Source organism: Sturnira hondurensis, unplaced genomic scaffold (genome assembly GCF_014824575.4).
Source record: "Sturnira hondurensis isolate 20B ecotype Veracruz unplaced genomic scaffold, ASM1482457v3 Scaffold0022215, whole genome shotgun sequence".
Lineage (NCBI taxonomy): Eukaryota > Metazoa > Chordata > Mammalia > Chiroptera > Phyllostomidae > Sturnira > Sturnira hondurensis.
In genome coordinates, this window is record NW_028094846.1 from 12,129,783 (window position 1) to 12,151,916 (window position 22,134).

At 47.3% G+C, this 22,134-nt stretch overlaps 1 protein-coding gene across 5 annotated transcripts in view; it reads left to right on the forward strand.

Moving 5' to 3' along the window:
* The window catches only part of RGL1 (ral guanine nucleotide dissociation stimulator like 1), a 221,882-nt gene that overhangs the window by 145,637 nt on the left and 54,111 nt on the right, over positions 1-22,134 (forward strand). For 4 of the 5 annotated variants that reach the window (XM_037035324.1, XM_037035328.1, XM_037035326.1 and 1 more), the window contains one exon: positions 15,878-15,955. The exons of the other annotated variant lie outside the window; for it this stretch is intronic. In XM_037035324.1, coding sequence (XP_036891219.1) covers positions 15,878-15,955 — 78 coding nt within the window. The remainder of the gene's footprint in view (positions 1-15,877; positions 15,956-22,134) is intronic. 5 annotated transcript variants of the gene reach the window in all.

The window sequence follows — 22,134 nt, forward strand, 5'->3', positions numbered from 1 at the left end:
TCCTCGGAGAAACAGCTCATTGCTTTTAGACGAATGCCTGTTACATTTATGAGTGAGGTTTAGCATTCTTTAAAGTTCTCTCAGGGCATTTGTGTTTCCTGCGAACTTCCTTTCCATATCCTTATTTTTTTTTAATTTATTTATCTTTTTAGAGGGGAAGGGAAGGAGAGAGGACAATTTATGGTTGCTTCTCGTGCATCCCCTGCAGGGAACTGGCCCCTGCCGGAAACTAGTCTGCAACCCAAGCATGTGCCCTGACTGGGAATCGAACCGCGATCGTCTGGTTCGCAGGCCCGCGCTCAATCCACTGAGCTACACCAGCCAGGGCCTTCCATATCCTTATTTTTATCTTGGATTATCATCATCTAATTATTGATCTTTTAATTATAACTCTTGGTACGTTAACAAAATTGGTTTTTTGCTTATCGTATGTTGGAAACATTTCTCCTCATTTGTCCCTTGGGTTTGAAAGTTTTTTATTAATATTCTTCTTATGAAGACATTTAAATATTTTTATGCAGTTATATCTATCAGTCTTAGGAAAGGCCTTTTAATAGTCAAATACTATTCCAGTGTGAATAAGATTATTAAGAACAGTGGGTTTTTCTCAAGGTATTTTTCTCACAGATGCATAGGGAGCGAAATCGTTTGGATCGCATGTTCTGTGTATTCAGAGGCAGGAAAATGTCTCTCCTTCATCGTGCATTGACCTGGCTGTGATAACTCTGGACTTAGGAAGTTCTGTAGGTTTTTGCCCAGCAGTACTTAAAATATTAAGCCTGGAGAATAAACCAGTGGGATTAGTGAGTCATTTCTTTCATAGTTTGTTTGCTTGTATAATACCTCTCACCTATAAATAGAACCTGAAGAATTTTGTGAATTTTCTCTCTGCTCTTTCAGATTTGTAAAAAGGCCGCAGTATGCGGACCGTTGGCAGGCAGTGTGAGGAAACAGGCCAACACAGCAGAAACTCCTGCGAGCTTTTGGGGGGATGGGTGACCTCTCCTACACCTAGGGTCACCCCACAGGTCACAGGCCACAGATGGCGCCCGTCAGTGGCGGAGCGTGGGTTCCAGCTGTCCATCACAGACAGTGGCCACGCACACAGGAACTCAAGTGTTTAGTCTGCGACTCGAGGACATCCACTTCTTATGTGATGGCTTTGAAAGGGCGTCTCTTTGTCTCCCCATCATAAACATTTTGGAGCTTTGAAAATATTAACTAGATGACAGTTATTAAAGAACGACATCAATATGCATTCAAATTACATTTCATTCAAGCTGTCATTTCAGGAATAATTGAATGAAGGGTTACGGTTTATCTTGAAACACTTGGATGGCCTTGAACTTAATCTCTTCAGTATATTTTCTTTTGCTTCTGAGGTGAGTGGCATTAATAAGCGCCGAATGCCTATTAAACTACTCGGTGCTGCAGGACACCATGTGGATGAAGCAGAAATATGAGGCGTGGTTGGTTCTCACCCTTGGGGAGAACTTACTGTGAAGTTGCTGGTAGTTCTCCTCCAGGGACCCTCACTTGCAGTGCCCTCTACATAATTTATAGTCGTAATTTTGTACCCTCTTCCTGAGAGGATCCTTCCGATTATATGCTGACCCCGCCAAACCTGGATCCATCCTGAGAACCTAATATTTTACTACAAAAGATAAGGTTTCCATTTATGAAACTAGACAACCACTGAGGGTGGTATAAAAATGAAACTCTACCGTGTTCCGCAGAAGTTCAGAGACACAAATCCCATTGATTTTGCTCCCTCTGCAGAAATCTGGAGTTGTCCAGACATGTGCAGACTTAACGTGAATACTTTATCCTCGCTCCATTTCCTACTCACGCTGAGATCTTGTGACCAGATGTTAGTCTTTGTTTCATTTTAACCAAAATGCAGAATCTGTGCTTCACTGGATTCTTCCATTGGTTTTGTGGGGTTTTAATGTCCATAATGGGGAGGTAAGCAATTCAGTTGTGTAAACTTACCTTTTCTGAAGGTAAGCTGCATGTACTGTTTTATTGTTAGGAAATTATGGTAGGCTTGTTTGTGAGTCCCTGGTGTAATTTTTCAAATGATGTCTCTTGGTTTCATAATAGCAGATTGCTTATCTTCTGTGAAATCGACATCGAGAAGTGTCGTGGGATGTGCTAATCCTAGCCAGTCAAGAGTGGATTGGAGGCAGATGCTGTAGTATTTATTTCCCTCTGGAGAAAAGCGAATTTGAAGTCAAGCTTTGATTTTCCTTAAGACTTCCAATCATGTGGCTTTTCTTCTGTGGCACTGTTTGCTTTCTGTGATTTAAAAAAAAATCTTTTTATAGGTTTTTTTTTTTCGTTCTGCCAGTAGGCGACTTTGTGTTTGACCAGTAGACGGTGGTTTAAAGTCCCACATGGCTAATTCCATGTGTTTGCTTTCTTCTGTACTTGGGGTGACCAGCAATTCACAAGGAATCCTGCTTTCTGTCTTCTTAGCAGGGCTCAGAGTTAATCCAGGGCTCACCGGCTTTCTTTCATCCTCCGTGAAAGTTTTTGAATTGTGGTTTAGCTGTTTGTGTTGGGGCTTTGAGATTTTTATCTTCTCTAACTTTAAACATACATTCCACTTTAAAAATATATTCGTCCCACCACAGCATTTAAAAGGGTAAAGAAATAAGTTTCCTCTGAAAATACCCAATGTCAAATGTAAGGAGAAACCTAACTCAGCTAGTGAGCCTCACTGAGAACCAAGAAATGTTTGTCCAAATATTTATGTTCTTCTGCAGAGAGCTGTCACGTTAGCTGCTTTGGGGATATTTCTCGATCATTCTCTCTCTCTTTCTGATCTGCATCTCTGATAGCAGGCATAAGCAGAATGCCCAGAACAAGCAGAACAGTGGTGAACGAGGTCCCTAGAAACTTTTGCTAAGTCACTGAGGGCACTCAGGCCACAGCCGGGGAAAGGACTGAGCGAGATCGTCTGAAAGAGCCCTTCATTTCAAGCGAGGTCTCCCGGTGGAGGACTTCTGCAGGGGATTAAGGCTGAAGCCATCCGTAAACATTATGCTTTAAAACCAGTCTGGCTTGAATTTGCTTTCTGAGGTCACAGAGAGGAGACTCAGTCAGTGGGTCTTTGAACTTACTTCTTCTTCCCATGTTTGCTTGCCAAGCATTTTCATAGACACTGTCTCATTTAGTTTATTTATCGTGACGTTACTCCCTTGTTTACGGATGCAATGATTGAGACACAGAAACTTCCAATCAGTAAGGGGCAGAGCTGGAGTTCAGACGTACGGTTTTCTGCCTTGGAAGCTCTTTCCCAGCAAACCGTATCACCACCTCCCATGGTTTGTCACAGTTGGGTCTGTGCATCTGGAGTGTTTCTGTTTATCTGATGTGCTCAGGCCACATCCCCGGACCTCAGTCTGCTCCCTCCCAGAGAGGAGTCCTCGTGGAGGACAGGACATGAGAAAGCTTGGGAGGATTTTTGCAAACATGGTACTGCTACAGGATTGCTGATCTTGAATCCGTGCTCGAGTGCCACCCAGTGTGGCAACACCCGGCCCCAGTAATCCACGAGAACTGGCGCTGCCCTTGCTGGTGAAGACACCTCCCTGGAGAAGAGCCGATCGGGAATAAAATGAAAACGTTTATTGAGTTCCACGGATCCTTTCCTAAGGGCCAAATAGGCTTCCTTTTCCTTTCAGAGTTTATTTAGGATACTTTATGGGGAAAGCAGTTTTCCCGTCTTTCTTTGAGTCACACGTGACACAGAGTGTCATGGTTAAGAGCGTGGGCTCGAGAGTCAGAAAGCGAATAGGATTCCAGTGCGATGCCCCTGACTCGCTCTGTGGCCCTGGGCAAGTTGCTTTAGTTTATTACCAGCTTCAGCTTCCCCATCTGTGAAGTGGGAATGAAACACAACCCTTACCTATAGGGTTATTAAGCTTGATAATACAAAGTTCTCAGTATAGTGGCTGGCAAGTATGAAGCGCTTCAGAGGTTACCATTGGTCTTTTCTTTCTTCGTGACACTTACTACTCTTTGAAATGACCTTTCTTGTTTATCTTGCTCTTTCCTGACTGTCTGCCCTGCTCAGAACCATGTCTGTCTGGTTCACTGCCGTAGCCTTAGAGAGGAATGTTATCTGGCAGTGGGTGCTTATGAATGATGTGTCTAACTAGTAAATAACGGTTATTATTCATGCCCATTATCAGCACCTGCAGCGGAAGATGCAGCCGTGAACATAGCCCAGCATTTGCCTGCGTTTAGGGGGAGAGACAAATCTGTAGATTTGTATCGTTATTGTCAAGGCAGTGAGGGCTCAGTGTATACTTTGATAAAAAAATGAAACTTTATTTTTTAGAGAACTTTTTAGGCTCCCAACAAAATTAAGTGGAAAGTATAGAGTTCTCACATGCCTCCTGCCCTCACAGATCCCTCCCCCTCATCAGTATCCCCCACCAGAGGGGGACATTTGTTATAATAACTGACCCATCATTATCACCAAAAACGCGTAGTTCATCACTCTCAGGGCTGTACGTTCTGCGGGTTTGGGCAAATATATAATGATAGTATCTGTCACTGTAGTATCATACAGGGTATCGCCATTGCTCTAAAGATCTGTGCTCTGCCTCTTCCCCCACCCCAATCCCTGCCAATCACTGATCTTTTTACTGTCTGCACAGTTCAGCCTTTTCCAGAATGTCACCTAGTTGGAATCATACAGTATATAGCCTTTTACGATCCGCTTCATTCACCCAGTAACATGCAGTTAAAGTTTCTCCACGCCTTTGTATGGCTGGACAGCCCATTTCTTTTTACTGCTAAGATCCCATTGTCTGAGTGTCCCACAGTCTGTTTATTCATTCACCTACCGAAGGATGTCTCGTTCATTCACCCACTGAAAGGATGTTTCAGGTTTGGGCAATTATGAATAAGGGCGCTGTGCAGGTTTCTGTGTGGAGATAAGTTTTCAGTTCCTTTGGGTGAATACCAAGGGGCGGGATTGCTGGATTGAATGAGAAGAGGATGTTCAGTTTTGTGAGAAACTGCTAAGCTGTGTCACAGAGGGGCCACATTGTTGGGCATTCCCGCTAGCAATGAACAAGACTACTTACTGCTCTATGTCCTTGCCAGCATCTGATACTGCCTTTTTGTCCTTTTTGGCCATTCTACTAGGTATATAGTAGTATCTCACTGTATCTTTAATTTGTGGTTTCCTAATGGCAAATGATACTGTACATCTTTTCATGTGCTTCCTTGTCAATCTGTGTATCTTTTTTGGTGTGGTGTCTGTTGACATCTTTTGCCAATTTTTAAATTGGGTTTTTTGTATTCTTAATGTTGAGTTTTAGGAGTTTTTGTATATTTGGGCCCTGGCTGGTGTAGCTCAGTGGATTGAGTGCGGGCCTGCGAACCACACAATTGCGGTTCGATTCCCAGACAGGGTACATGCCTGGGTTGCTGGCCAGTTCCCAGCGGGGGACTCATGAGAGGCAACCATGCATTGATATTTCTCTCCTTCTCTCCTTCCCTTCCCCTCTAAAGAAAAATAAATAAAATCTTTTAAAAAAGAGTTTTTATATATTTAGATTAATAGTTCTTTACCAGATGTCTTTTACAAATATTTTATCCCTATCTGTGGCCGATCTCATTTTCTTGACTGAGTGTGCACTTTTAAAAAAATAATTCTATTTATTTATCTTTAGAGGGGAAGGGAAGGAGAGAGGGAGAGAAACATTAATATATGGTTGCCTCTCGTGAGTCCCCTGCTGGGAACTGGCCCGCAACCCAGGCATGTGCCCTGACTGGGAATTGAACCGCAATCGTGTGGTTCGCAGGCCCGCACTCAATCCACTGAGCTACACCAGCCAGGGGTGAGTGTATACTTCTAGGAAAAGCCTTTATTTGCCCAGGAGCTGTGAGGACTGGTCATAGTAAACTTCCTCTCAAAAGCTCGTAACATGAATCCATTCAGCTCTCAAATGCTTTCTTAGCATGAGAAGCTGGGTAGCGTTTTTGAAATGCATATAATATGTTCCAAATTACTTTTAGCAAAATCTCATTTACAAATGATTAATTTTGTTTTAATTAGTTCTAGCACTAGACTGGGCACTTGTCAAACAGTCCGAGATCCGAGCTGGCGTGCAGTGCTCATGAGACCCCTGCACTTCTTTCCCTTTTAAGCAGGAGGCAGGGCTTCTCACATCTTCCCTCTGCTCTTCCGAGACCAAGGAGAGGGCTTACGGGCTGAGAGTTCCGGGCAGCAGACCCTGGAACTAACCCACCTTTGAGGGCCTCGCGGTGGCTCACTCTGGTGACGCACTCCCCTCCCCGTGCTGGTCCCTTACAGCCCCGGCACATATCAAATGTTGCACTTAAACTCATACTATGCTTTTTCTTACGCTTTTGTTTCTTCTAAGAGTTATGTCTAATTTCAATCACTTATATAGGAAAATTTCCCCAACTACTGCCATATCATTTTCTTCATTTATCTTAGTAACCACCTGCCCCCAAAGAGGTGGAATAAGGGGAATCTTTTGTCCTAGCATGCACGAAAAAGTGAGATTTCTCGGTCAGTCGGCTGCAGGACGCTCATCCTACTCACAGTGGGAAAGCTTCCAGGAAGTGCTAACGTGTGTCGTTTCCTTTTCTAGCTCGAAATACAGACGCGCTGCACATCCTGGTGAGGGGGTAGACAGGAGGGCCATTTCTTAAGATTCTGTGTGAGAGCAGATGGGTTTCAGTAGATTTTCTCTCAGTCTGGGTGTTTACATGACTCCATCGTCAAGAAACCCTCTGACGGAGTATGTGTTGTGGGTTAAAAGCAGAGGGGGGCAGATTGCTGAAAGGTCCACTGGACTCAGACCATATTTCCCGTGACTCTTAGGAAGAGGAAATTATTTGCTGATGGAAAAGAAAAGGGAATTATAATAAGGGCCGTGAGAATTTGGGGGTATCAAAGTGCTTGTAACATCCAAAGAACATCGAGAACTTCTGTAGGGAACGCACTCTGTGAAAGGTCCTACGCTCCTGCCGGTTCCTGCTTTGTCAGGTGGGGAAAAACCAGTTTGGATAAGAAGACTGTAGGAAATGTAACATTTGTAATAATTTACATGCCCATCCGTGGCAGGCAGAATAATGGCCCTCCAAACACATCTAGTCTTACTTAGTCTCCAGAATCTACAATGTGTTGGGTTTCATGGCAGAACAGAATGAAGGTCCCAGATGAAATTAAGGTTGCTAACCGCCCACTTTACAAGAAACAGATTGTTTTAGATGGTCTGGGTGGCCCAGAGAGAGTCTGAGGAGAGATGTGAGGATGGAGATGGGGTCGGAGAGTGCTGCCTTGCTGGCTTTTCGGACGGAGGAAAGGGCGTGGGAGCCAGAAGGCAATCAAGTGGATTATCTGTCTGCTCTAGAAAGGAGCGACTGCTGGCGCTGTGATTTTGTCCCAGGGCGACTCCCATTGCACTCTGACCTATACAACTATAGAGTAAAAAATTCGTGTTGTTGAAGCCACTAAATTTGGGGTGGTTTTTGTGGCAGCAATAGAAAACAAATACAACATCAACGAAATGTTTGGTCTAGTGGAAGAGTTGTTCACGATTTGATAGGAAATAGGAGTTCTTGTCCGGGAGATTGATCCCAACATGTAGCGCCCACGGGCTCACAGCAGCTGAAGGTCAGCTGTCGGCTGCCCTTCACCTTTGTTCTGCTCAGGACGCCACGCCCTGTTCAGCTGTGGCCCACGCTTGCGGCCGAGGCAGCATGGCCGGGAACCGCGCACGGGGCTTGGCCTCGACATGGTGGGTGCTGTGTCTCGTTCCCCTCTGTACTGATACCCTTGCTTTGGGTTAACCAGAGAACTTACTTGGGTACTGTGTTAGAATGACATCCAACCATAATCACACGAGGGAAAATGGAATGAGTTGTCTTCCCTGCTGGGTTGGTTGTCTTTGGTACATCTGTCTTTATTTTTGCCCAGTGGACCTGACTATCGCCTGGCAGCACTGTGGGAACACTCCGCGGGAGCCTGCGGCGACTGTGGAGCCCTAGCTTTATGGGTGTTTGTTCCAGTTGACGCTGGGAGAGGCCTCCCCCCAGACCAGAACCAGGCTGGTGGCTTTCCCTGCTTGAAATGAGATAAACAACGTGTTTCTACAAAGTAGCTTCTTTTGTCTTCTTTCACTTCGCAAAGGGAGGCAGGGCACACAGCTATCTTTTCTTTAGAAAAGGATACCAACGTTCTCAACAGGTTTAAAAAATGTGCTTCTGTTTGGAAACTAAAAACCAGAACTGACAGAAAACTGAAAGGCAAGGTGCGTGTATTCTGAGTGGCAACGGGAAACTTTTAAATTCAGCTTTGATCATTTAAAGCAGGGTTTTTGACCACTTTCTAGCAGCTGGCGGGAGGGGCTGACCACCAATTCCTTTACGAATTGGCTAACTCTCTGGACCCTGTCCAGAGAGGGAAAGCTCTCTGTCAAATGTCCGTGCTGTTTAGAGACCCCCCGACTTTTCTGAGTCCATCCACAGGGGTCTGTGCATTCTGACCCCACTCATCCCCCAGGCAAAGCCTTCTTATAGAAGGCTAGACCTGAGATACGCAGACGGCTCTTAGGCTCTTAGGCCGTTTCGCGTCGGAGGAGGGCGCTGCTCCGAGCTTGGATTATGATGGGGCAAATGTCCTAAGTATGGTTCTGAAAAATAAATTCATTCCTTCTATTAAAGTAAATTTAATAGTTAAAAATGTATCTCTGAATCTTTAAAAGGAAAGAGAGCTGGCTGTTTTTGAGTTATTTTATGTTTTTTTAATCATTTTTCTCTCATCTGACATTTCTTTTTTCTTTTCTTTCCTTTGTTTTTTTTTAACCTCTATGTGTGTGTGTACTTAACTGTTGAAAGTAACATCAGACCCCTTGTCCTGGGAAACAAACCATTCTTTTGCCTTTGGTCTTCATTGAAGTTACTTCATTGAAGCTTACTTCATTGAAGTAAGCACCAGTTGAGGTAAGGTGATGCTCTAGTGAGTTTCTGTAAGTGGAGAAGAAGTAAGTAGCCCTCACGGTGAGCGGATTCCATGATCCTAACCTCGTATGTACCACATGTGGTTCTATGCGCTGTAGCTCACAGGGCTCTTGAAGAAGCTGTTCGATAGCAGCTTTTCGTGGTTGGGGAGGAAAACTGAGCCCCAGGCTTGACTGATTTGTTAATAATGCATTCATTCACCTTAAACCTGAGAAATATTTTGACTCATTAACAGATTCTGTGATGGTCAGCATGCTGCCTGCACCCTGGTCGCCAGTCCTAACGCCACACCCTCTGTTGTCGTTCGTTCTAACCGCACAGAGTGTCACGGCGAGCTGGCGAGCTGAATCTGCAGCTGACTATTTAGAATCCGTAGGAACTGAAGTGCAAGGAGGGGGTGTTGATGAGCTACCAAGCTCTGGGGCCGGAGAAGAGACATGGATGATAGGGGAGACCTTTTTATTTTCTTTCTCTCAATGAATAGTAATTATAAAATCTTTATCTTATTTTTGGTCTTCACTCTAAGCAGTGGTGGGTTGTGGCTGGGTGAAGGTAGTATTCTCAAGGAAAATTTTATAACTTTTTTTGCTGTTGGTGTTGCCTAAACTCCGAGGGACTATGCGGGCGATAACCTGTAGAGTCAAAGGAAAATGCAGGGCCCTTCACAGCAACACCCCGGGTGGGAGGAGGGCAGCTCTTTTGGGGCCTTGGGACTCTGTCTAATCGTGGGAAGTCCTTGCCTGCAGAACGAGACCTCGAGAGCAGAAAGCACGCTGCTGGTTCTCTGCAACAGAACAAGGAGTGTTTTCTTTCTTTCCAAGAGAACAAGGCGTTTTTGCCTTGTTGCCTTTGACCTTTGCCTTCTCCTTGAACAGCCAACTCCGAGGTGGTAACGTTTCTGAGGTAGGTTTGATGGCCATGACCCAGTTCGCAGGTCAGACTTGGGCGGAGAGCTGCCCGCCACAGAGGACGTTACTTATTCAGAGCAATTAAAAACAACCCTCTTGCTCATCTGTGGGATTCAGTTCACAGTCTGCATGGAGGCTTCACGTGGTGTTCCAGACATCTGCAGGCTCTTTCACCCGTGTCGTTCTCCTGAGTCAAGGTCAGCTTCTGAACATTTTTCTCGTGTCTGACCTGTGTTCTTGCAGGTCAGTTAAAGAAAAATGTCTCAGATGATCATAGGCTGGGGCTTGTCAGGAGAGCCAGGGCTCCCAGAGGTCCTTGAGTCAACAGCTTCCTGTGAGGTCTCTTTCCTTGACTTCCCCCTCTCTGTTCTTTCATCATCCCCGGCGAGTAGCTTCTTCCCTTCTCTTCCCTCCCAGCCTTTCTTACATTCAGGGTAGTAGGGGGCGGCCAGTACTGCATTTAGCAAATGTTTATGGCGTGTCTGCTGAGAGCAGGCTCTATTCCCAGCTCAAGGAACACAGCAGTAAAGCAAGATAAAAGAGTAAAACCAAAGTCCTTACTGTGACCTAGCAGGCCCTCATGATCTGTCCCTGTCCCCTCTGGGCCTCCTCTTCTCTCCCTGCACTCGCTCTGTCTCTCCGTCCCCACTGGCCTTCTTGGTGTTTCGAAGAAGGCAGGCTGTCCGACGCTGCCCCCAGGCCCTAGCGCTCTCTTCTGCTTGGCAGACTCTTCCTGGAGAGTGCTCTACAACCTACCCCCCCGGCCCCCCACCCCGGAGCATTCCACTTCCTTGTCTCCTCCACATCGGGCCTTCCCTGAGTGCCCATGGAGTAACCTCTCTCAGCTCCCAAGTACCCCCGTCATCCTGACCAGCTTTCTTTTTCTCCTTTGCGCTGTTCACTCTCCGACTTAGTATTTATCAACTAAGTATGAGTTCATTGTCTATCTCCCTCCCCTGCAGGATACACTCCGTGAACATGGGCTTTCGTATGCTCACTGCTGCATCCCATTGCCCAGACTAGTACCCGGACACGGGTCTTAAGAACTATTCATTGAATGAGGATGAAATGAGTGAAAGAATCAACAACCGAGTGAATGAAGAGAAAGCTCAATGTTTCTAACCTCAAAGAATTTAGAAGCTGGGAGGGGGGAGACATAGAATAAAGAAAGAAAATAACTACAGCTTGTATGGTAGGGCAGCGGCTCAGAGGCTGGTGAGTCTATGAGGGTTCAAATTCCTGCTCCACCGATTAGCTGTGTTTTTAAGGGCCTCCTTTTGATCATCTNCCACTTCCTTGTCTCCTCCACATCGGGCCTTCCCTGAGTGCCCATGGAGTAACCTCTCTTAGCCTCCAAGCACCCCCGTCATCCTGACCAGCTTTCTTTTTCTCCTTTGCACTGTTCACTCTCCGACTTAGTATTTATCAACTAAGTATGAGTTCATTGTCTATCTCCCTCCCCTGCAGGATACACTCCGTGAACACGGGCTTTCGTATGCTCACTGCTGCATCCCATTGCCCAGACTAGTACCCGGACACGGGTCTTAAGAACTATTCATTGAATGAGGACGAAATGAGTGAAAGAATCAACAACCGAGTGAAAGAAGAGAAAGCTCAATGTTTCTAACCTCAAAGAATTTAGAAGCTGGGAGGGGGGAGACATAGAATAAAGAAAGAAAATAACTACAGCTTGTATGGTAGGGCAGCGGCTCAGAGGCTGGTGAGTCTATGAGGGTTCAAATTCCTGCTCCACCGATTAGCTGTGTTTTTAAGGGCCTCCTTTTGATCATCTGTGAAATTGGAGTCATAGCCATCGCCCTATAGGGTTACTCTGAAAACTGAGCAAATAAAATCATATGAAGTGCTTACTCAGCGCGGTGCCTGGCGTGTAATAAGCTCTTGATGATTTTTAACTGCTGTTACTATTGGGCGACTTGCAGAACCAGGTGGAGCCGGAAACTTCTTCGGGACTTCTTCCCCCACCCCGGTCTGGCGTTACTGGGCAAAGTCTGCAAAGGCCCCTGCCGGGAAGACCATCCTCGTCCTCCCTTCAAACACGTATTAGACAATCCATCTGCCCAGACGGGCCCTAAACAATACACCCATCCCCGCTGGAAAACCTGTTTCCTGTTTAAATATTAGCAACCAGTGCACCATTATGTTGGTGTTTTCCTTTTCTGGTGATTTCTAGGCTGCAGTAAATCATTGCTCAAGGCCGCACTTCAGAGGATGTTTGCAAGTCCGTCCCGCGCCTTGTGATCCAGAGCCGGCCATGTCCAAAGTCGTCCTGACAGCTTGTGCTTTAAAGTGTCTCCCGAGTTACCATTTGAAGAAGGGCGGCTTCTCGTCGGTCAGCCTTCTTAAGAGGCTGGGGCTTTGATCTCAAACCCTGGGAGGCTTTGTAGAAATTGGAGGTGACACCGTTGACAGGTCGTCTGTAGCTCTCCCACCGCCATCAGTTACACACATGCGCACACCCTGTATTTGCTCCCTCGGAGTAAATGAGTTGAACTTGACTTTGGTTTTTGATGGGAAGCTATGAGAGGGTCCAGGAAACATCAAAGGGATACCCTTAATCTAGTAACACTGACTCTCAGATACCCTAGTGTGAACAGTAAAGCGTTCTTGACTCCAGAGCTGGCCTAGCTTCTTCACTATAAAGTGGTAATTCTCCTTCGTGATAAAAGTTCAGGGGCAGGTCATCCCCAGTCCGTTAAACTCCAGGGGGATACAGACACTTTCATTTTATCTCACTTCTCAAGGTCTCTTTTGTAAAATTGTATGTACATTTTTTTTTTTGCATTTTCATACTGCTTGCACTTTCAAGATCTTAGCTTAAACAAGAATCTTAAACCTTTATTGCACTTTAGTTATAGATTGTTGGAAGGGCTGCAGCTATCCTAAAGCACGATTATGCTCCAGCCTTTAGAAATGAAGGCACAGACAGGTTACGCCCCCGGTATGTGCAGATGGTGCCGCGCAGAACCTAGTTGTCAGGAGGCCCATGTTCGTGTCTGCTTAGGGGAGCCCACTGAACCACTCACTGAGCCCAGCACATAGCCATCTACATGCCTGTTGGGGGCCTGTTTTAAGTTCTAAAGAGCAGTGAGCAGAAGAGACAAAACCCTCCTCTCTCGGAGTTTATAGTCGAATGGACAGTCCCCACAGCCAGTAAATGAGCCACACAGTGTATCAGCAGGTGTTAAAGACGGTGGTATTAAGTCGGTTCACGTTTTCAGTAGGGTGGTCTGAGAAGGCCTCACTGACTAAGTGACCATTGAACAAAGACCGGAAGGAGCTGACAGACGAGTGTGCCATTGGCCCAGGTGTGGGAAGAGGCAGTGGGGAGTGCAGGATTCTGAGGCTGAGGATGCCCGGGGTGTGGGATAGGGAGGCCCTTAGCAAGGAGGCAGGGAAGCTGAGTGCGGGAGACAGGGTCGGAGGTGTCAGGAGCAGGCTGCTAGGGGCCTTGTGAAACGGGGAAGATGTTGGCCTTTAGCGAGGTAGGGGTCCTGGGGGGTTTTGAAGCGAGCAGTGATGTGGGCTGATTGACGTTGAGCAGCATCCTGTGACTGGTGCACAAAAGCCAGCGGACTAGTCAGATGGCCGTTGCATTGCTGTAGGTCAAAGATGCGGTAGGTTGAGCTGGGGTGGCAGTGATGAGAGGTGTTTAGATCCGGGACATGCTATAAACGTACCATCAAAGGATTTCCCGGCGGATCCGGTGAAGAATGTCTGCAAACTCCGAGCCCAAGCGCCTGGACCATGCGGACCTCTGCCACACGGGCGTTATTGTCAGTGGTTCTACTGGTCTCCAAATTATTGTCAATCCATCAGTGTGTTCCTGGTTATGAACCCGGGACACTGGTGGCTGGGAGAGACAGCTGTGGGATCTTGTCAGCCCACTTTCTGAGAAAATGGCACTGGCTCCATCCATGCAAGAGAGCTTTGCTCACCAGGGCAGGTTGCTCGGTCCTTCCCAGCATGGCCGGCTGTTCCTGGGGCTTGTCACTGTGGGAGGGGACGGGGTAGGGGTTGGTGCCACCCAGCCAGCGTCTCAGCTCCGAGTCTGGAAAACACAGGGAAAGGGCCGCGGAGTTTGAGGAGCTGAGGCGAAGACAGGGAGGAGGGAGATCAGGAGATTTTAGTCCAAACAGGTCTGAAGAGGAACGTCACGGGGACGGTAAGATGTGCGTCTTTTCCTTGTAAGGGCTCCCCTTTCCGTTTCTCTCTCTCACGGCTCCCCGTTGGAAGAGAAGAGAAGCAATATTTCCAGAATCAGCAGAGAGAGGGTTAATGGACTGACCTGGCACGTGACCAAAGCAAAGGTTAAGTCCCACGTTTGGCCGTGGAAGATGGACAGGAAGAGTGTGAGGATCGCCCTGGCCACACAGGTGGGGGGGTACGGTGGCCCTGAGAGCCCACTCTTCACAGCACCCACCTTGGCCTTTCCGACTAACGCCAACCACCAAGCCGACTGCGAGAGAACAGGAGGGCCTGTTCGCTATGAGGGTGGCCAAGCGGGGAGCCAGAAATTCCACTCTGTTTATCTACCAGGAGTCTCATTGCCCATCCCTGCCTTGCTCACATGGGCTTGAGTAAATCGTCATCTGACGGAGTTGTTATCTCAGGGAAAGCAAAGGGCAGCCCTGGAAGCCCTCTAAATAGCAGGTGCAGGGCAGAAGGAAGAGGACCAGGGAGGGCGGAGGCCAGTGGAAAATATTTTCAGGAGGCCAAGAAGTCGATGAGGCTGATGAGCTTGAAAAGAGAGCAGGTGGATTGTGTGCGTGTGGGGGGCGGACTAATGCCTAAGGGCATACCCTGAACATACCAGGATAGCGTGATAGGGAGACCAGACGGGCTGGCATTTAGTCGAACTAGATGGTGGACTTTTATTTTTAAAAGCATTTTCAATCCTAGGAACCAGGAACCATTAGGGTTGTGAGGCCTTTAATCCCACTAGTAGAAGATAAAAGCATGCTCTTTAAAATGGTAAATGCACCAATTATAGAATTTCTGTTACCAAAACTTTGGCACAGACTACCAGCTTGGGAAACTCTAAGGAATCTCTGAGTTCTTCATTGATGGGAAGATAAACTAGAGAAATAATCTAAGGATTATAAGTTAATGTAAAGATTCCCAAAGAAGTCAAAGTAAATCAACTAAATGTCCGTTCTGAACCAAATAAAATATGATTCAGTTGTATGAAACAGGCTGGCTTACATACAGAGGTGGAAGAATAGCTAAAGTGTCATCGGGGATGGACCGATTATTTAGTAGATTTTGAGTTGTGTCGTGAGCCGGATGCAGACGTTTAAGCACCTGTCACTTCCTGGAACCCTGGCCCCGGTGCTGGGTCGCTGTTGCCGAGTCTCCGTGAGCCCAGCCTCTGTGTGCCCACAGCTGCTCCCCGGGCTCTGAGGCACGACCACAGCTCTGTTTTTCAGTCCTGGTCTCTACCTCAGCTGTGACCGAAGGGTCCAGGCTTATCTCCATAACCCTTCTCCAGCGGGACTCACCCTCAAAGAGACCCCAGCAGAGGCGCAGTGCGGAGTCGTTTTGTGCGCATGTGTGATTTGGAGGAAAAGCCTTTCTGATAGACACGGCAGGAGTGTGGGGGCGTCGGGCTGCGCGCTTGAGAGTTCATCAAGGATCGTGGAATAGCCAGTCTTTCTGCTAAGAGGAGAAGTCTAATTTCATTTGTTAGAAACTCAAAGAAATGTTAAATATTAAGAGAAGGTTTTAAGTGGGGCGTTCGGGCATTTTTCTGTCTAGAATACACCAATGTACCTGCTTAGTAAATCTCAAAGATGCGGTATCATTTTGGATGCGATTTCATAAACATTTCTTTCCTGACTTACTCCTGCAAAGAGTAACTGTCATTCTGAGTGAGAGCTTGAATGGAGTTGCCTTGCAGCCCCATTGACTGGGTTCTGTTGATTTTGTCTGTGAAGGTACGGGGACCTGGCGAGCCCCAGCTGGGAAGAAGATGGAAGTCAGAGCTCATCCGAGTCCAAGACGGTGATCAGGAAGTGAGTATGTCCTCTCGCTGCGTCGCAAGCTCTGAGGCAAGACTTTCCATCTTGGAGGAATGTAGTTTAGTGGAGTTTAATTCCTTTGCAATTTTGCCATGTGTTCCCATAATGTATAAGCACATGGAATTATTTTTTGATTGTCTAGTGATACTCATTCATTCATCCAGTAAAAATGTATTGAGCACCAGCTGTTGGCCAGGTCCTGTGTTAGGGGTTCCAGCCATGGACACTATAAATAAGTCCCAGCTCTTACAAAGCCAATATTTTAGCAGAGAAAGACAGAGAACCCCCACCAAAAAGGACGAGGTGGGTTAAGGGGGCTGGATCCTGAGGGAGAGCTGGATTCACACTGGGTACCAGGGCTGCGCTTTCTGATCTGGCGACGTCGGTTCACATACCCGCCTAGGCTTGATGCGTGCCCAGGGCAAAGAGAGTACGGGAAGGGCTGTGAGGCAGGAGCAGCAGGGAGGGGTTGAGGGGCGAGCAGGGTGCGTGAAGTAGCAGGGGTAAGGTTTGGAAGGTGGTGGGGGCCCCAGCCCACGTGGGGACTCAAAGGCCTTGGGTAGCACTTTGAATTTTATTTGGAGGGAGGTGAGCATTTAGAAGGCGTGGGGAAGACTAGTGCTAGACCTGACTGATATTTTTAAAGGCTTACTCTGGCTCTGGCCGTGGCAGCGGGGGCAAGAGTGCCAGCAAGCAGCCTGGTTAGGACCCTTAAGAGGATCCAGGCAGAGGATGAACGTGGGTGGACTCGAGGTTTCCGTAGAGAAAAATGAGGGACTCGGCTTCTGTAGAGGGTTGCAGGTGTTGCTGACAGACTGAGCTGATGGAGTGCATGGGCACAGAAACAACAGCATTAGGAGACAAGACGGACTGGTGGGCAGGAACAGGTTGAGGGGGGAGGGGGGAGTGTGTGTCAGTAACTTAGTGTTTGACATGTTAATTTGGAGGTCATCGGATGATCCTACATTTCAGGGAGAAGTTGGGACTGGAGGTCCACACTTGAGCATCTTTAGTTTGCCTGTGGTATTTAAAGCTGCAGGACTAGGTGTGACCTCCTGGGGACGAAAGGTAGATAGATAGGAGAGAGTTGTCAAGAAGTAGATGGGTAGTTAGATTCAGGGCGCAGGATGGGGCTTTCTGACCCAACAGTGCTGAATCAGAGCTTTGCTTCTCTCCAGTGTTTGGAGTTAGGAAAGGAGAGGGTCCAGCAACAGAGCAGCAGGCAGGAAGGAGAAAAAAGAGGGCATGTTCCAGGAGACAAGCAGAGAGGGGGTTTCGGGGGTGAGGAGTGACCAGCTAGGGCTGCCGCCGCCCGGAGATCCAGCGAGAGGAGTCTGGGAAGTCCCCCATTGCGTTTGCAGCTCTTGGACCCTTCGCAGAGGTGGGTTAAGCGAGGAGGGAAGGGGAGGAAATAGGGGTGGTGACTTTGACAACTTTGGGGGGTCATTTTGCTGTGAAGGGGAACAGAGAAATGGGATGGAGAATGGTCTGGGTGCAGGGGGCGTTTATCGTGTGTTTATTTTTTACAATGAAAGATAGTTTATGTTGATGAGAATGATGTTGGAGACACTCAGGAAAACTCCGTGATGCGGGGGTGGGGCCACTGCTGTGGCAGTGGTGTTCCTGCGTGGGGGGGCTGGATGGCAGAGTGCCGGAGACACTGGTGGTAAATGCTCATTTGGGGGCCAAAGTGCAGAAAAAAATTCTATGGAATTTTTAAATAACTCAGAGGATTGACCCATGGACTCTTTTCTCCTGAACCCAGGCATGTGAAGGTTAGAAACTGGCTTTTTAACTCCCAAATAGGCCCCGGGTGGTTTTATCTTTTCTTGGATGGGCTGTAACTTTCCAGAAAACCAGACACACCGGTGTAGACACTTGAATGCCAAGTGCAAGGTGTGGCAGGTAGAACCCATGCTTTTTTCCTGGAGAGCTTGGGGAAGGTTCCTTGGAGGTGACATTTGAGGTAGGCCCCACAGGGTGTGTGTGTGAAGATTTGGGTGGTAGAGCCACCCAGGCCGAGGAAACAGTGGGACCAAACCAGGGACATGCAGTATCCATGACCTTTCAGGGGACAACACAGAATTGGTGTGGCCGCTTCACACTCCATAGCGTGGGGGGAAGGGAGCTGGTAGAGCTGAAGCCAGATCCAGGCTATAGCATGAAGGGCTTTACTTTCTCCCGAGAGAATTTGGACTTTCCCTGGCAGGCAGGCAGTGGACAGTTGGCTCCCGAACGCTTGGTCTGAGTTTGAGAATATGCGAAAGATGATTCTGGAGAACGGATTAGATTTAGCGCCTTCTCATTCAAAGTGCGGTTCACAGACCAGCAGTTTGAGCACTGCCCAGAGTTTATAAGAGACGCGGAATCTCAGGCCCCGCCCCAGACCCGGATTAGAATCTGCCTTTTCACCTTATCCTCAGGTGACTCCTCCGTACGTTAAAGTTCCCTGTCACACGGTTAGAAGGGTTTTGCTGCTGCTGTTGTTAATTTGGTTTGTCCATGAAAACTAACTACAATGATACGTTTTTAAAAAGAGCCTTATGCTAATGCATCTTTTTAAGCCTGTGCGGGAGAGGAGGTACCACTGTGAGAGTTGAGAGGTCAGCTTGTTAAATGTTACCTTGACTCGATTCAGAAATATGCGTGTTGTTACCCACATGTTTTGGAATCCGGTCAGATCCGGAGCTTCCATTCAACTAGCCACCTGCACACTCCAAGGACTGTACCAGTGAAAACTGGCCAGAGCTTTCCTGTTCCCTGGGGGGTGTTTGAGAGGAACTAGGTTTCTGGGAAGTAGTAGTTAAGGAAAATTGATTTGTACCCTGGACGAGAAGGGCCGTGTTATTTCCAAGGCCTGTTATTATAGAACTTCATTCAGAGTCATTGTACCCCAGGAGCCGTAATGTGGGTGGAACTCCAGGATAAGCTGTTTTAAAGGGCTTTACGGTCTTAAGCACACCAGGCCTTAACAAAGAGCTTCACACAGAACTGCCCCAGGAGTCCATCATCTGGGGACAATGGTCCTTTCCCGAGGCCTCGCAGTGAATTGGTAGAGAGTTCTTGACCCTTTTTCTCAGACTGAGTTGCCTTTTAGAAAAACCATGCCTGATGAAAATGTGACGCTTTGTCTCATAATGGGCTGCTGTGCCCTACAAATACCGGAATGCTAGCCCCGCTGTCTGCTGACCTCTTTCTTCCTTCCAGGCCCCTTTCTGCTGTGTCCCTTACTGCTCCCGCTCTCCTTTTGTTGCGTGTCGTCTCCCTTCACCATTGGCTTTTTGCTCTTTCTCTAAATACGCCCCTGTCCTGATCCTTTTTGTGACTGGATGGGGCCCCTGCTTTGTGCCCCTGAGGGGAAGTCAGGGGAGCCCCGACTCCGCTCCATAGGTGACAGAGTGGAAGGCCCAGTGTTCTGGCGCCTGAGGGTGGATGCCTTCCTGGGGGCTGAGAAATGTGGAGCGGGTGTGGTGACAGCGTGGTTCTCAATGGGGCGTTTCGCCCTCAGAGCACATTTGGCAACATCTGGAGAAATTTGGGTTTCAGCTCAGTGTGGGGATGTTTGGGGCATCTAGTGGGCAGAGGCCAGGATCGCTGAGTCATCCTATAATGCACAAGCTGGCCCCCCTCCCCCCAGCAGCGAATTACCTGATCTGAAATGTCCCCAGCGCCCAGGGAAGACACCCTGCTGTGTGAAGATGAGGCTGCATCCTTGTCTTCATGACTCTAACTGTGTGTAAGAACAGGACCATGCGTGTTTGCCAACGTATTTATTCATGTCCCTTGTAATTAGGAGAGTCAAGTGCCGAGGTGGCCCAGGAGCCCACCGTGAGAAGGTGGGGGGTGACTGGCCTGGGGGAGGGGCCTGGAGGACTTGGGGTTCAAGATCTCCCTCAATCACTCTGTCCCCAGCCCTGTGACTGAGTCCCTTTACCTCTCCATGTCAGTTTTTTACCTGAAACATGAGTGCCTGGAATATGTGGGTTCTGAGGCCCTTTCAAGTTTAATGATGTCTATGTAGGATAACATTTATTTAGCTTTCTCTTTACCTTTTTAAAAATGAAAATGAATATCAGAAACAGATACTACATTGACTTTTGGAGAAGCCCCCTTAACTGCTTTTCTTTGGTGGAAAGGCTGTGTAACCCACCAGCTTTGATAAAATAGGAGGACAGATAGACAACGTCTTTGATTCACTTGTTATTGATGATGACCCCACAACTGTGCACTATGGTCCTTAACAAAGAGCTGAGCTAAAGCATTGCATTGTGGGTAAGACAAGGAGAGGCAAATTGCCCATTGTTTTCCTCTGCTGTGAATCTGTCTTCTTGTGATTTCAGGTGGGAAACAGACAGCAGGAAGAAGTAAACATCCTGTTTGAGGGCAGTTGCCTTTGGTTTTGGCGAGTTTTAGGGATGGGGAATCACTGTGGGGTTTAACCGCGCACAGAAAACTGCTCAGGGATTGTTTGGTTCTTCAGTTTTTGCTGTAAAGCATAGAGCAAGGTTTACATTTTGTACAGGCTCCTGAGTCCCAAGATGCCAGTCTTTCCTGTATTTCTAAATATGGATCTAATCAACCTCGCCGAGGATAAGCGAACTTGAAAGAAGGAAAGAGAGGAAATACAGATGAAACAAGTCAGGATGCAAGACTGATGCCCGGTGTCTGGGACCACAAGCGACTAGTGTGCTTCATGCACTTCAGAAAGAATCGGATGGTGCCCTGACCTCCCCCTGTGGTTCCAGCCCTGAGCATGCCCAGTTCCAGCTTTGTGCAGCCTCGGGAACCTTTAAAGTTATCTGGCTGAAACAAGAATTCCTTCCATTGCAAGGAATCCAGCTCCCAAGGCTTCTGGTCCTTGGAATCTTCGCCACCCAGTGATTTCTGATGTTAGTGCTTTAGACTGGCCCACCGTGTTTATTTCGGCAATCCCTAAAGTTGCCAGTATTGGAAAATCAGGCAAGTTACTTCCTGGGACAGAAATAAACATCTCTGCCCAGGCTCATTCTACCTGTACCCTTTTCCTCCTTCCTGCTGACATTTCCACACGATAAAATGCTGTCTACTCAGGATAATAAGCTGATTCTGGGTCAGGGCACATACTTAGGTCGTGGGTTCGATCTCCAGTCAGGGTGCATAAGGAGGCAGTTGGCCGCTGTTTCTGTCTCACATCCATGTCTCTCCCTCCCTCTCTCTTCCTTCCTCTCTAAAATCAACAAACATATTTAAAAATATATAAAAAAGCATAATAACATCAACCAGCTGGGAAAAAGAAGCTTTCCCTAGTGCAGGCTTGTCACCGTCCTTGAATTCAGAAGTGAAGCGAACGCGAAGAAGGGACGCTGTCCGTGTGGAGCCTCGACACGACCCGTCTCCACGCTCCTAAACGGAGCCAAGATCAGAATATCTGTACACGTGACTTTATTTAGAGAGGTTTCAAACTCCTCAGGAAATGACACCTTTTTCTTGATTTTCTTTGACGACCACTGTAAGGTGGAAATTGCTTCTGTTTTGTTTTCTTCGATGTTCCTCACTTGTCTCTCGACAGCCTGGTCTTGTTTTCTCAGTTTTACCACTGCAGAGCCTTGGACCAGGGGGTCCTTGGACGTGGGGGTCATTCCGCTTTCATCTCCACACGCGCCGGTTCTGTGACATCAGTGTCATTCTGTAATCTTTTCCCACCGGTGGTAAACAGGGACACCAGGTTCCAGTCCCTGGTAGAGCATCGTGTACGTGGTAGTCACCCAAAACTTTAAGGAAAAGGGAGGTGGGTTCAAGAGAGTTGGCCGTGATTCTTTAATGCCTGGGGAACTTTACAGCGGAAACTATTTAAAAATCTCCCCAGACAGTTTGCAGCCAATATTCATTCACTCCAGCAAATTCAGATACTCTAAGAAAGCAGTTGAAATTAATCTGAGTAGTTGTAACAAAAATGGGGGAGGGGGAGGAAGAAGAGGGTTGAAGAGCAGAGCAAAAATGAGATGTGAAACTCCATATTTAGGGAATTAAAGGCTACACTGCGGAAAGAATATTTTTAAAAAGTCTAAGTTTACAAAAGGAAAAGAAGAAATGGAGAAGTAACACACTACGTAAAAGAACTTGATCTTGTCTTTAAAATATCCATACTGGAAAAAGAATGATAGAAATGATAGTTTTAAAAGTCATGGAAATCT